Source organism: Aquarana catesbeiana, linkage group LG01, assembly GCF_042186555.1.
Source record: "Aquarana catesbeiana isolate 2022-GZ linkage group LG01, ASM4218655v1, whole genome shotgun sequence".
Lineage (NCBI taxonomy): Eukaryota > Metazoa > Chordata > Amphibia > Anura > Ranidae > Aquarana > Aquarana catesbeiana.
Window position 1 is genome coordinate 1,659,903 of NC_133324.1, and position 13,865 is coordinate 1,673,767.

The 13,865-nt window shown below is 44.9% G+C and overlaps 1 protein-coding gene across 1 annotated transcript; it reads left to right on the forward strand.

Annotated features, from left to right (window-relative positions):
- The first annotated feature begins 2,971 nt into the window (after window positions 1-2,971).
- Window positions 2,972-4,231, forward strand: LOC141124128 (beta-1,4-galactosyltransferase galt-1-like). The gene has a single exon (XM_073612206.1). It carries the CDS (start codon window positions 2,972-2,974, stop codon window positions 4,229-4,231), a length of 1,260 nt encoding a protein of 419 aa, XP_073468307.1.
- Window positions 4,232-13,865: the final 9,634 nt, after the last annotated feature.

A 13,865-nucleotide genomic window follows, 5' to 3' on the forward strand; every position in this document is an offset into this window, starting at 1 on the left:
GTCTTCCGCATGTTGCGGCTCAACATGGCCAGCTGCCGAAAAAAAGGCCAAGCGTGTCCCATGGCCACGTGCTGATGAGGATGCACCGTCTCCACGACCAGCACTAGACACAGAGCCTGCTTGCCCTCTCTTATTGGCTTGTGACTGTCTGCCTCTCCTTCTTGGCCTTCCAGACATACTAATGGCCTGTAGCTGCACTAAGCTGGGATAGAACACCTGTAATTTTCTTCAAGTAGCTTTATATACTGTAACCAGACAAGCCTGCCTGTCAGTAGGAAGATAACAGGAACGGATCTAGCTGAACACTGTGAGCAGGACGCACTGTACTAAATGTAAATAGTCTAGCTGCCTGACCGTGGTACTAATAGGATCAAATAGAACACCTGTAATTTTCTTCAGGTAGCTTTATATACTGTAACCAGACAAGCCTGCCTGTCAGTAGGAAGATAACAGGAACGGATCTAGCTGTACACTGTGAGCAGGACGCACTGTACTAAATGTAAATAGTCTAGCTGCCTGACCGTGGTACTAATAGGATCAAATAGAACACCTGTAATTTTCTTCAGGTAGCTTTATATACTGTAACCAGACAAGCCTGCCTGTCAGTAGGAAGATAACAGGAACGGATCTAGCTGTACACTGTGAGCAGGACGCACTGTACTAAATGTAAATAGTCTAGCTGCCTGACCGTGGTACTAATAGGATCAAATAGAACACCTGTAATTTTCTTCAGGTAGCTTTATATACTGTAACCAGACAAGCCTGCCTGTCAGTAGGAAGATAACAGGAACGGATCTAGCTGAACACTGTGAGCAGGACGCACTGTACTAAATGTAAATAGTCTAGCTGCCTGACCGTGGTACTAATAGGATCAAATAGAACACCTGTAATTTTCTTCAGGTAGCTTTATATACTGTAACCAGACAAGCCTGCCTGTCAGTAGGAAGATAACAGGAACGGATCTAGCTGAACACTGTGAGCAGGACGCACTGCACTAAATGTAAATAGCAGGAACGGATCTAGCTGAACACTGTGAGCAGGACGCACTGCACTAAATGTAAATAGTCTAGAAGATAACAGGAACGGATCTAGCTGAACACTGTGAGCAGGACGCACTGCACTAAATGTAGATAACAGGAACGGATCTAGCTGAACACTGTGAGCAGGACGCACTGCACTAAATGTAAATAGCAGGAACGGATCTAGCTGAACACTGTGAGCAGGACGCACTGCATTAAATGTAAATAGTCTAGATAGAAGATAACAGGAACGGATCTAGCTAAACTGAATACAGTGTATATATATATATGCAACACCTGGGATGCATATATATACACAATACACTGTAAGTGCAGCTAACTGACTGACTGTTCTGCCTAATCTATCTAACTCAAATCAAATGACACTGTCTCTCTCTCTCTCTATCTCTCAGCACACCGGAACACACACTACACAGGGCCGCCGTGCAGGCGGCCTTATATAGTGTGGGGTGTGTACTAAATCCCCTGAGCCATAATTGGCCAAAGCCACCCTGGCTTTGGCCAATTACAGCTCTCTCTACTGACAGCGCTGTGATTGGCCAAGCATGCGGGTCATAGTGCATGCTTGGCCAATCATCAGCCAGCAATGCACTGCGATGCCGCAGTGAATTATGGGCCGTGACGCGCCACACGAATTTAGCGCGAACGGCCCATAACGTTCGCAATTCGACGAACGATCGAACAGCCGATGTTCGAGTCGAACATGGGTTCGACTCGAACACGAAGCTCATCCCTACTTCTTAACAACCAGCTATTCAAAATTAATTCGGATCATTATTGAACGATTATTATTTTTCATCATAACTTTTTTTCTGGTTCGTTGCCATTTGTTTCCATGTCCATTCTGAAATTTGGATACATCTGAATCTCCGAAAATTAAATTTTCATCCAAAAAACAGATCTGAGGGAACTAAATCACACATGTCTAGCACTCTATGGATTCTGTCATGTTCTAGATATGCATAAACTGTACAGTAACATTTTTAGGGCTTTAGATTCCTTCAGCAACATGTCTTCCAGGCTCCGTCCACACTCCTGCTGCCACAGCACAGAAAGAGTACATGGACCTGTACATGTACTGCAAAAATAAGGACCATCAGGCAAACACCGGTTGTGTGGTCTTCAGAGCTGCACAGTCAGGCAGTGAGTATCTTCATGCATCACCTCCAAAGGAGTACCAGGATCCTCGGAGGGTCAGACTACATTCTCCTCCAGAAGGACTTCTTCTCCTGGCTTTACATTTTAGGTAATATACTCTTCTCTGCTGTGCAGTGGGTTCCTTCATGCATTCCCTCCAAAGGAGTACCAGGTCCCTCTGAGGATCCCTCTGAGGGTAAAACTCAATTTCCCTCCAGCAGGACTTCCTCCCCGTGCTCTCCTCATTGGGTGAGGTCCCCTTCTCTGCCGGGCAGTGGTCCCTCCATGCATTTCCTCCAAAAGAGTACCAGGTCCCTCTGAGGGTAAAACTCAATTTCCCTCCAGCAGGACTTCTTCCCCAGGCTCTCCTCCTTGGATGATGTCCCCTTCTCTACTGGGCAGTGGGTCTCTCCATGCATTCTCTCCAAAGAAGTACCAGGATTCTCTGAGGTGTTCGGCTCATCCCTAATGCTGGCTATTGTCAATCACAAGGATGGTGGACTTTATGGGGAACTAATCTCTCAGTGTGTGCTCTGAATGCCATGTTTACTTTGAATTTGATTTTACTTGTGTTCTATGAGTAGTGTGTGCTCTGCCTGTGTGTTCTCTGTGTGCTTGTGATGGGAAATTAGAGTGTAAGTTCCTTTGGTACATAGACTGATGTAATTGCTTCAGTGTTCTCTGTACAGCAGTATGGTGTATGTAGTAGATTTCATTACATTCTAGTTTAGAGATAAAGATATTTGTCTCTCTCTCATGTCTTTAGACAGCATTGATCACCTGATGGGACCAGAATGTGGACGTTTTTAAGATACATGTTTTGCACACTGTCCATATTTGTGTGCGTTGCTGTGATTTTTAACTCCTACCATGTAGAAATCAGACAGAAGATGAGATCTCAGGAACTTCCCATTGTCACAGACACCATTACATCTCTGGATAATCGAACGTTTATCATCTCTCTGTATTATGAGCCTAGACTTGGCCAATCAGTGGGGGTCATCGCCATCCTCCATGTGTCCGTGAAAGAACTCTACTGTATCTTCCATTGTTCCACCAATCAGAATGCATTTGTTGGAGCAGAAATTGATTTTCATAGAGACAACTTTGGGTTCCCATATGGAATGGCGAGTCTCCTGTGTGCAGAACCTTCCGGATGTGATTACACTTATATGTCTTTCTCTTCCATAATTTCCACAAAGACAAGTCAGAACCTCCTGTTTGAAGTCAGGAACCGTCCACCACCGCCAATCTCTTCCAATTTCACCGTCTGTATTTCTACTTTGTATGGAAACTACAACAATGTCCTCCAGATGATCCAGAGTATTGAGATGTACAAGATTCTGGGGGCCTCTAGAGTCACCATCTATAACACCAGCTGTTCCCGAGATGTAGATAAGGTGTTACGACATTACATTGATGAAGGAACTCTAGAAGTGGTGCCATGGCCAATAGACCGCCATCTTCAGACATCAAAAATGTGGAAATACACCCCAGGACTCACTGCTGAGATTGGATATTTTGGGCAAGTTACAACCTTAAATGATTGTCTATACAGGAACATGTACAAAAGTAAGTTTGTCCTCCTCAATGATTATGATGAAATTATTCTTCCGATTATAGACCAGGACTGGTCTTCATTGATGGAGAGTCTTCAGAAACAATTCCCGGACACAAGTGTCTTCCGCTTTGAAGCTCACGTCTTCCCCACATCAGACAATAGCTCCAAATTTGACCTGTGGTCCCATGTTCCCGGGGTCAATATTCTACGCCATGGCTTCCCATATCTACTTAAGGACACAATGCATAATCCTCGTAAAATGATTGTAAATCCCAGGAAGGTGTTTCAGACCTCCGTCCATTATGTTCCAAAACATGTAGGAAAATCTACAAATGTACCAAACAATATGGCCATGACTTTCCACTGTAAAGGTAGCCGGAGGAAGGACGTCACCAGAGAGGACCAGATTTGGGATGACATACTGCGGAAATACAATATGTCTTTAGTGCCAAAGGTGGATGCAGTGATTCAGAAACTTTTCCCTCTCCAATAGCACCTCAATTTATCCTGTATTAAAAAAATCTGGAACTTTTTATTTCCAAGCAGAATTTTGAGCAAACAATGTTGGATGATAGAGGTCACTTATAAAAGAGATATACACTGATTAGTTGCATGCAATCAAAATGTATGGAAATACTGCAGGTAAATGCATGGTATGTCGAGCCCATGCCCAACACCACAGTGCATTATATAATGTTTTTTTATAAAAAGGCACTCTGTCACTATTCATATTTTTTTCCATTCTTCCTCCTCTCTGTTCCCCTAATCCATAGTCACTTCCTGTGTGCCTCTTCTCTCTTCCCCATCTATGGCCATCTCCATTGTTCCTCCTCTCTCTTTCTCTAATCCATAGTCACTTCCTGTGTGCCTCTTCTCTCTTCCCCCATCTATGGCCATCTCCATTGTCCCTCCTCGCTCTTCCCTCAATCCATAGTCACTTCCTGTGTGCCTCTTCTCTCTTCCCCATCTATGGCCATCTCCATTGTTCCTCCTCTCTCTTCCCCTAATCCATAGTCACTTCCTGTGTGCCTCTTCTCTCTTCCCCATCTATGGCCATCTCCATTGTTCCTCCTCTCTCTTCCCCTAATCCATAGTCACTTCCTGTGTGCCTCTTCCCTCTTCCCCCATCAATGGCCATCTCCATTGTTCCTCCTCTCTCTTCCCCTAATCCATAGTCACTTCCTGTGTGCCTCTTCTCTCTTTCTCCATCTATGGCCATCTCCATTGGTCCTCCTCTCTCTTCCCCCAATCCATAGTCACTTCCTGTGTGCCTCTTCTCTCTTCCCCATCTATGGCCATCTCCATTGTTCCTCCTCTCTCTTCCTCTAATCCATAGTCACTTCCTGTATGCCTCTTCTCTCTTCCCCATCTATGGCCATTTCCATTGTTCCTCCTCTCTCTTCCCCTAATCCATAGTCACTTCCTGTGTGCCTCTTCTCTCTTCCCCCATCTATGGCCATCTCCATTGTTCCTCCTCTCTCTTTCTCTAATCCATAGTCACTTCCTGTGTGCCTCTTCCCTCTCCCCCCATCTATGGCCATCTCCATTGTTCCTCCTCTCTCTTTCTCTAATCCATAGTCACTTCCTGTGTGCCTCTTCCCTCTCCCCCCATCTATGGCCATCTCCATTGTTCCTCCTCTCTCTTCCTCTAATCCATAGTCACTTCCTGTGTGCCTCTTCCCTCTTCCCCCATCTATGGCCATCTCCATTGTTCCTCCTCTCTCTTCCTCTATTCCATAGTCACTTCCTATGTGCCTCTTCTCTCTTCCCCCATCTATGGCCATCTCCATTGTTCCTCCTCTCTCTTCCTCTAATCCATAGTCACTTCCTGTGTGCCTCTTCTCTCTTCCCCCATCTATGGCCATCTCCATTGTTCCTCCTCTCTCTTCCCCTAATCCATAGTCACTTCCTGTGTGCCTCTTCTCTCTTTCCCCATCTATGGCTATCTCCATTGTTCCTCCTCTCTTCTCCCCTAATCCATAGTCACTTCCTGTATGCCTCTTCTCTCTTCCTCCATCTATGGCCATCTCCATTGTTCCTCCTCTCTCTTCCTCTAATCCATAGTCACTTCCTGTATGCCTCTTCTCTCCTCCCCCATCTATGGCTATCTCCATTGTTCCTTCTGTCTCTTCCTAAACCACTGACATTTCCTCCATGATTCTTCTCTCTTCCTCCATTCCACGGTCATCTCCACTGTGCCTTTCTTCTTTTTCCCCAATCCATAGTTACATAGTTAGTCAGGTTGAAAAAAGACACAAGTCCATCAAGTTCAACCCCCCCCAAAAAAATACAATCCCATTTACACAATCCTTCACCCACAGTTGATCCAGAAGAAGGGAAAAACCCCAGCGAAGCATGATCCAATTTGCTGCAGCAGGGGAAAAAAATCCTTCCTGATCCTCCGAGAGGATTTTCCCTGGATCAACTTTACCTATAAATGTCAGTACCCAGTTATATTCTGTACATTTAGGAAAGAATCCAGGCCTTTCTTATAGCAATCTACTGAGCTGGCCAGATCCACCTCTATTCCACATTTTCACATCTCTTACTGTGAAGAAACCTTTCCATATTTGGAGATGAAATCTCTTTTCCTCTAGACGTAAAGAGTGCCCCCTTGTCCTCTGTGATGACCTTAAAGTGAATAACTCAACACCAAGTTCACTATATGGACCACTTATGTAATTGTACATGTTGATCATATCCCCCCTTAATCTCCTCTTCTCATGAGAGAATAAATTCAGTTCCTCTAATCTTTCCTCATAGCTGAGCTCCTCCATGCCTCTTATCAGTTTGGTTGCTCTTCTCTGCACTTTCTCCAGTTCCCTGATATCCTTTTTGAGAACTGGAGCCCAAAACTGAACTTCATATTCCAGATGAGGTCTTACTAATGATTTGTACAGATGATGTCTCTCTCTCTGGCGTCCATACCTCTCTTATACAAGAAGGGACTTTGCTCACTTTGGAAACCACAGCTTGGCATTGCATGTTATTATTGAGCTTATGATCTACCAAAACCCCCAGATCTTTCTCCACCATTGATTCCCCCAGATCCTTCTCCACTATGGATCCCCCCAGATCCTTCTCCACTATGGATCCCCCCAGATCCTTCTCCACTATGGATCCCCCCAGATCCTTCTCCACTATGGATCCCCCAGATCTTTCTCCACTATGGATCCCCCAGATCTTTCTCCACTATGGATCCCCCAGATCCTTCTCCACTATGGATCCCCCCAGATCCTTCTCCACTATGGATCCCCCAGATCCTTCTCCACTATGGATCCCCCAGATCCTTCTCTACTATGGATCCCCCCAGATCCTTCTCCACTATGGATCCCCCCAGTTGTACTCCCCCTAGTATGTATGATGCATATTCTTAGCCCCCAAGTGCAGAACTTTACATTTATCTACATTAAACCTCATCTGCCACATAGTCGCCCAATTAGACAGAGCATTGAGGTCAGCTTGTAAATTGGAGACATCCTGTAAGGACGTTATTCCACTGCATAGCTTGGTGTCATCTGCAAAGACTGAAATGTTACTTTTAATCCCAGACCCAATATCATTTATAAAGCTATTAAAAAGATATTAAAAAGCAAGGCTCCCAACACTGAACCTTGGGGTACACCACTGATAACCTCAGACCATTCAGAGTAAGAATCATTAATAGGGATGAGCCTGATGTTCACCCCGTTCACCGCATAGTGAACATTATGGGGCGTTCGCGGAAAATTTGAGCGCCCGTGGAATGCCCGATAATGAACGGCGAGACCATCAATGCACTGCGAGATATCAGTGCATTGATGGATGCTGATTGGAGAAGCATGCACCTGACCTGCATGCTTTGGCCAATCACAGTGCTCTCTGCTGTGAGAGCCATGATTGTCCAAAGCCAGGTTGCCTTTGGCTAATCATGGCTCAGGAGTCCACGCCCCATACTATGTAAGGCTGCTTACACGGCAGCCTTAGATAGTTTTATGAATGAGAGCAGCAAACTGACATTTGTAAAGGAAAAAATGTCATTTAAAACTGCTCGCAGCTGTAATGTATTGCCGGATCGTGGCTATATACATAGAAATCATTGAGATAAAACGGCATGAGTTCCCCCCAGTCCATTACCAGGCTCTTTGGGTCTGGTATGGATATTAAGGGGAACCCGGTGCCATAATTAAAAAAAAAATGGGTAGGGGTCCCCCCAAAATCCAAATCAAGCCTTTCAGGTCTGGTAAGGATTTTAAGGGGAACCCTGCGTCAAAATTTAAAATAAAAATGGCGTGGGGGTCCTCCCCAAAATATATACCAGACCCTTATCTGAGCACGCAGCCTGGCAGGCTCGCAGGAAAGGGGGGCGGATGAGGGAGTGCCCCCCCTGAACCGTACCAGGCCACATGCCCTCAACATGGGGAGGGTGCTTTGGGGTCCCCCCAAAACGCCTTGTCCCCATGCTGATGGGGACAAGGGCCTCTTCCCCACAACCCTTGCCCGGTGGTTGTTGGGGTCTGCGGGCGGGGGCTTATCAGAATCTGGAAGCCCCCTTTAAAGGGGGACCCCAAGATTCCGGCCCCCCCATGTGAATTGGTATAGGGTACATTTTACCCCTACACATTCACCAACAAAAGTGCCAAAATGGTAAAAATGACAGGAGACAGTGTGGGACAATTTATTTTTTTAATTTTTTTTTTTATAGTGTTCCGCAGTGTAACTCTGTCTTTGATGACAGCGCAGATGACCCGAGAAAAAAGAAAAAAATGGAAAAATTCTGCCTCAATGGGAGCTGAGGGCAGGGCCACCCGGTGACGTAAACGGGTGACCCCGTCTCCCCTCTGACATTACGTCAGAAGGTTGGCGGGGGTCACCCGTTTACATCAGCAAGTGTGGGAAGCAGTTGTGTTAAATTTGGTGTTATCGCTCTCACTCTCTCATACTGGTCACGGGAAGTACAACATGGCACCTCATGGCAAAGAACTCTCTGAGGATCTGAAATAAAGAATTGTTGCTCTACATAAAGATGGCCTAGGCCAGTGATGGTGAACCTCGGCACCCTAGATGTTTTGGAACTACATTTCCCATGATGCTCAGGCACTCTGCAGTGTAGTTGAGCATCATGGGAATTGTAGTTTCAAAACATCTGGGGTGCCAAGGTTCACCATCACTGGCCTAGGCTATAAGAAGATTGCCAAGACCCTGAAACTGAGCTGCAGCACGGTGGCCAAGACCATACAGCGGTATAACAGGACAGGTTCCACTCAGAACAGGCCTCGCCATGGTCCACCAAAGAAGTTGAGGTCACGTGATCAGCGTCATATCCAGAGGTTGTCTTTGGGAAATAGACATATTGGGGAAATTACTGCGCTAAACCAATGAAAGAAAAAGCTGTTGACAATAAAACAAACAAAGTCCCAACCAAATGTGAAAAACAAAGTGTAGCGCTAAATATAAAACAATATGACAGTAGTGAACTGAAATTGTCAATGTCTAGAAATGTGATGCAAACATGCAAAATACGAATACAATATTCACATGTAAGGCAAATCTGTGAGGATAAAGTTCTAATAAAAATACACCAAATGAATAAACATCCTAAGAAGTGTGTCCATCGAATAAATGACTTGTGAGTCCTCTATAAAGATGGTGATAATACAACAAAGTGAATCTGGCTGTGATCTTGTGTTAGAACAGGAAGATCTTCTGTTAAAAAGATGTAGATGGGTACTCTTACCAGACGAGGTGGACCCACTTGCCAGCGGCAGTGGGTCAATCAGGCTCCTATAGGCCGAACGCCTCGAGATTTTGAGTTGTACCGACTCAGGTATGGCTGGAACCTGGAAGACGGTCACTCCAAACGGGGTAGGTCCACTCGTCAGCAGTATAGATTTAGATGAAAGACCCAGGATTAGGATAACTCTCCAGGTAAAATGGGATTACCACCCAATGGGAGAGCCGTCTGAAGGCCGGTGGTAGATGAGGGAATAGGCTCAGTCAAACCAGGATGCTTTGAGAATGAGGCCCTTGCTGCCAGCATTGCTGCAGAGGTTGTAGGGGTGGGGGGTCAGCCTGTCAGTGCTCAGACTATACACCGCACACTGCATCAAATTGGTCTGCATGGCTGTCATTCCAGAAGGAAGCCTCTTCTAAAGATGATGTACAAGAAAGTCCACAAACAGTTTGCTGAAGACAAGCAGACTAAGGACATGGATTACTGGAACCATGTCCTGTGGTCTGATGAGACCAAGATAAACGTATTTGGTTCAGATGGTGACAAGCGTGTGTGGGGGCAACCAGGTGAGGAGGACAAAGACAAGTGTGTCTTGTCTACAGTCAAGCATGGTGGTGGGAGTGTCATGGTCTGGGGCTGCATGAGTGCTGCCGGCACTGAGGAGCTACAGATCATTGAGGGAACCATGAATGCCAACATGTACTGTGATATACTGAAGCAGAGCATGATCCCCTCCCTTCAGAGACTGGGCCGCAGGGCAGTATTCCAACATGATAACCACCCCAAACACACCTCCAAGACCACCACTGCCTTGCTAAAGAAGCTGAGGGTAAAGGTGATGGACTGGCCAAGCATGTCTCCAGACCTAAACCCTATTGATCATCTGTGGGACATCCTCAAATGGAAGGTGGAGGAGCGCAAGGTCTCTAACATCCACCAGCTCTGTGATGTCCTCATGGAGGAGGGGAAGAGGACTCCAGTGACAACCTGTGAAGCTCTGGTGACCTCCATGTCCAAGAGGGTTAAGGCAGTGCTGGAAAATAATGGTGGCCACACAAAATATTGACACTTTGGGCCCAATTTGGAGATTTTCACTTAGGGGTGTACTGACTTTTGTTGCCAGTGGTTTAGACATTAATGACTGTGTATTGAGTTAATTTGAGACAGCAAATTTACACTGTTAGGGATTGTTCACACTTGATTAAATGTCTACCGCTCACCAAACACTCTCAAAGTGTTTTTATGGCGTTAGTATGGGCGTCAGACAGGCATCAATGAGTTCTAGTAGGGGGTGTTTTACAGCATTAAAAACACTCTCTAAACGCCCTATGCACGGCCTCTGGGTCGCCATACACAAGTAGTGCATGGGGGGTAGATTCCCTAGGATAAAATTTCTTGTCCTGGATCGAGTCCATCCCAACCCCAGAGGTGGGGATTGGAATAAAACACTTCTCCAGCTAGAAATGAGATGGATTTATACCCTTAAAGCCACCCAACCTCCTGGCCTCAACAAAGCTGTAGGCTTCAAGCCATTTGTGAAAGGATTTTCATCTGGCGGCAAGATAAGATAGACCCACCAATCCTTGCTTTACTCTCCATAATGGAAGGAATTCCTCTCCTCTCTTCTCCTCTCCTCTCCTCTCCTCTCCTCTCCTCTCCTCTCTTCCCCTCTACCCTTCTCCCTTGCTTTGAAAATACATAATTTTCCCATTTTTGGAACATTCATGCTCCTTACTTTTATTATAAAGTGATGAGGGCGCTGTGACTCTGATTTATATCTTGAGCCTGCATTTTGCTGAGGTAACCTTCTGGACCAACAAAGTATCTATCAGATAATCACTAATCTTCCAAACCTTGTAATATCATATTGTCTTTCTTTTCTGAAATATTTGGTTGTCTATCTGCAATTAATTTTCCTTCATTAAATAATATATATTTGATTTGGATTTGTTTGTCGCTGACTTATCAATGTTGGGAGCTAGGGATCTGTATGCGATGAAATTGCCCATCTATTTATTTTTGTCTTTACTGTATATCTGTATGTAGATACACACCAGTTTCTGACCACTAGGTGGTGCTGCTGCTGCAGCATGATCATTACCCTTTTTTCCAAAATGGGAACTCACCCTATTCCTTATAATGAGGAGTAAGGTGCCCTGTTGGTGAGCCCACCCGGGTCTCACGCCCCAATCTGCCCAGCACACAAAGCTGCCCGGATTTGCCAATCCGTGGTGGCTTTTGATGACCAGGCAGCTCAGATGGCTTGCTGCCCATCCAGGATGCCATCTTGCTTCACCAGCGTACATGCTCTGTGCGCCGGTGACGCCAATGTGCTGGTGGGCCGTCACTCCACCGCGCGTGACTCGCGCATGCCCGGGAGGAATGGGGGCGTGGGAATTATGCAATGGCCCTGCACCTCCCACCCAGATCTCGGTTGCAGCTGATACTGATCGGCTGCGTCGGTGATTGGTGGGGGGGGGATTGTTACAAACAACAGGCTTTGGTCAGCATTCACTATTGGGTTGAGTGCCAGAGTGCGCTCCCATATGTCTGCCTGTCTGGTTCAAGCTATGTTTATATTCATTTACTTGGTCTCTCTTTTGAACTGTTCTGCCCGTCCAATGGCTGCTTTGGACGTCTCTCGATCCTCTCCAGTCCCGACATTAATCATTAACTTCAGTTTGGCTATATATTTTTTTTTCTTAAAGTTGATATACCTGACAGTCCATGGATACTCACTGAATCACTTTATTAATCCCAGTCCTGGCACCAGCAATCGACTTTATTCATGATTAGATTTGTTTTCAAAGTGCATATTCACATCGGCTTGTTTAAATGTATCAATTAGTCCTCTTTCTGATTGCTAATTATATATATATATATATATATATATATATATATATATATACGCCATCTTGTGGACATTGACTATACTGCAAACGTATATAGATATATATTACTATTCCCTAATTCGATCTATGTTCACTGGATGTCTTTCTAAGTGGTCAATTAGTTGAAATTAGTAAGCACTGAGTGTCACGACTGTCTGGAGGATCGATTGTACATAGCCATTGATTGTTTTTTTTTTTCTGGACATTCAGGCAGTCTTAATTCATCAGATGGCCATTCCATTTATACACCTTTTGATTATATTTTTCGGTGGCCACTTATTTCTGAGCCCGTCCTATCTACCTGTCAGGGAGTGAACATTAATCCAACCATCATGAGGTGCCATGTTGGAATGCAATATCTTATGTATGGAAACGCATTACTTTCCGTCAAATTAGAACAACATCTCTATTACCTTTATCTGCAGGGTTCTGCCTCCCCTCCCCCCCACTTCAGCAGTTTTGGGTGTTGATGTTTTTCCCGGGTCTGTCGGGTCTCCTTTCTACCAATAACTTCACGCCTAAAAGGCTGGACAACATAGACGGGCAGATCCGGGACACACCTCTGCTCCAGGTTTTTTTAATATCCTAAGTGGAATGCGCTGCTTATGACGGTCTTAGCAATCTTGTTAAGTATATGTGGGGGGGACTTCGAATGAAAATAAAAAAATGAAAAAAAAAAAAGAAAAAAAAAATGAAAAGAAAAAAAAGAAAAAAAAAAGAAAATAAAAAATGAAATATAAAATGCCGCTAACGTTCAAACAAGGTCTAACGTGAATGGTGGAAAGATAGTGCAACGCTAATGGTGTTAATATATGAGGATACTCAATAAAACACAATGTGAATACTTGGTGAATAAACATCAAGAAAAATAAAAAAAAATCATGGAATAAATGGGCATAACACAATATAGACAATATGTGAAAAAGTCCAATTGTGAATATAAACTTCAAATTGTGATGCAGAGTTTTTCGAAAGAAAACAAATGGAACTTCTTCCTATTGGAATGACACCAAACAGTGGAAAGGGGGAAAGGAGAAGCCTGTAGTCACTCTAAAACTCTTCAGGGATAAGTAGATGGATACTCTTACCAGCTGAGATGGACACACACGTATTACCGACAGTGGGTCAGTAAAGCTTGAAATCCTAGAGAATCTGGATCCGATGCTGTATACGAAGGGTGACACTGAATCTGGATCCGATGCTGTATACGAAGGGTGACGCTGAATCTGGATCCGATGCTGTATAAGAAGGGTGACGCTGAATCTGGATCCGATGCTGTATAAGAAGGGTGACGCTGAATCTGGATCCGATGCTGTATACGAAGGGTGACACTGAATCTGGATCCGATGCTGTATACGAAGGGTGACGCTGAATCTGGATCCGATGCTGTATACGAAGGGTAACGCTGAATCTGGATCTGATGCTGTATACGAAGGGTGACGCTGAATCTGGATCCGATGCTGTATACGAAGGGTGACGCTGAATCTGGATCCGATGCTGTATACGAAGGGTGACGCTGAATC

Excerpts from the sequence above, each read along its gene's own strand:
- LOC141124128 (XM_073612206.1), top strand. The coding sequence starts at position 2,972 with ATGTGGACGTTTTTAAGATACATGTTTTGCACACTGTCCATATTTGTG.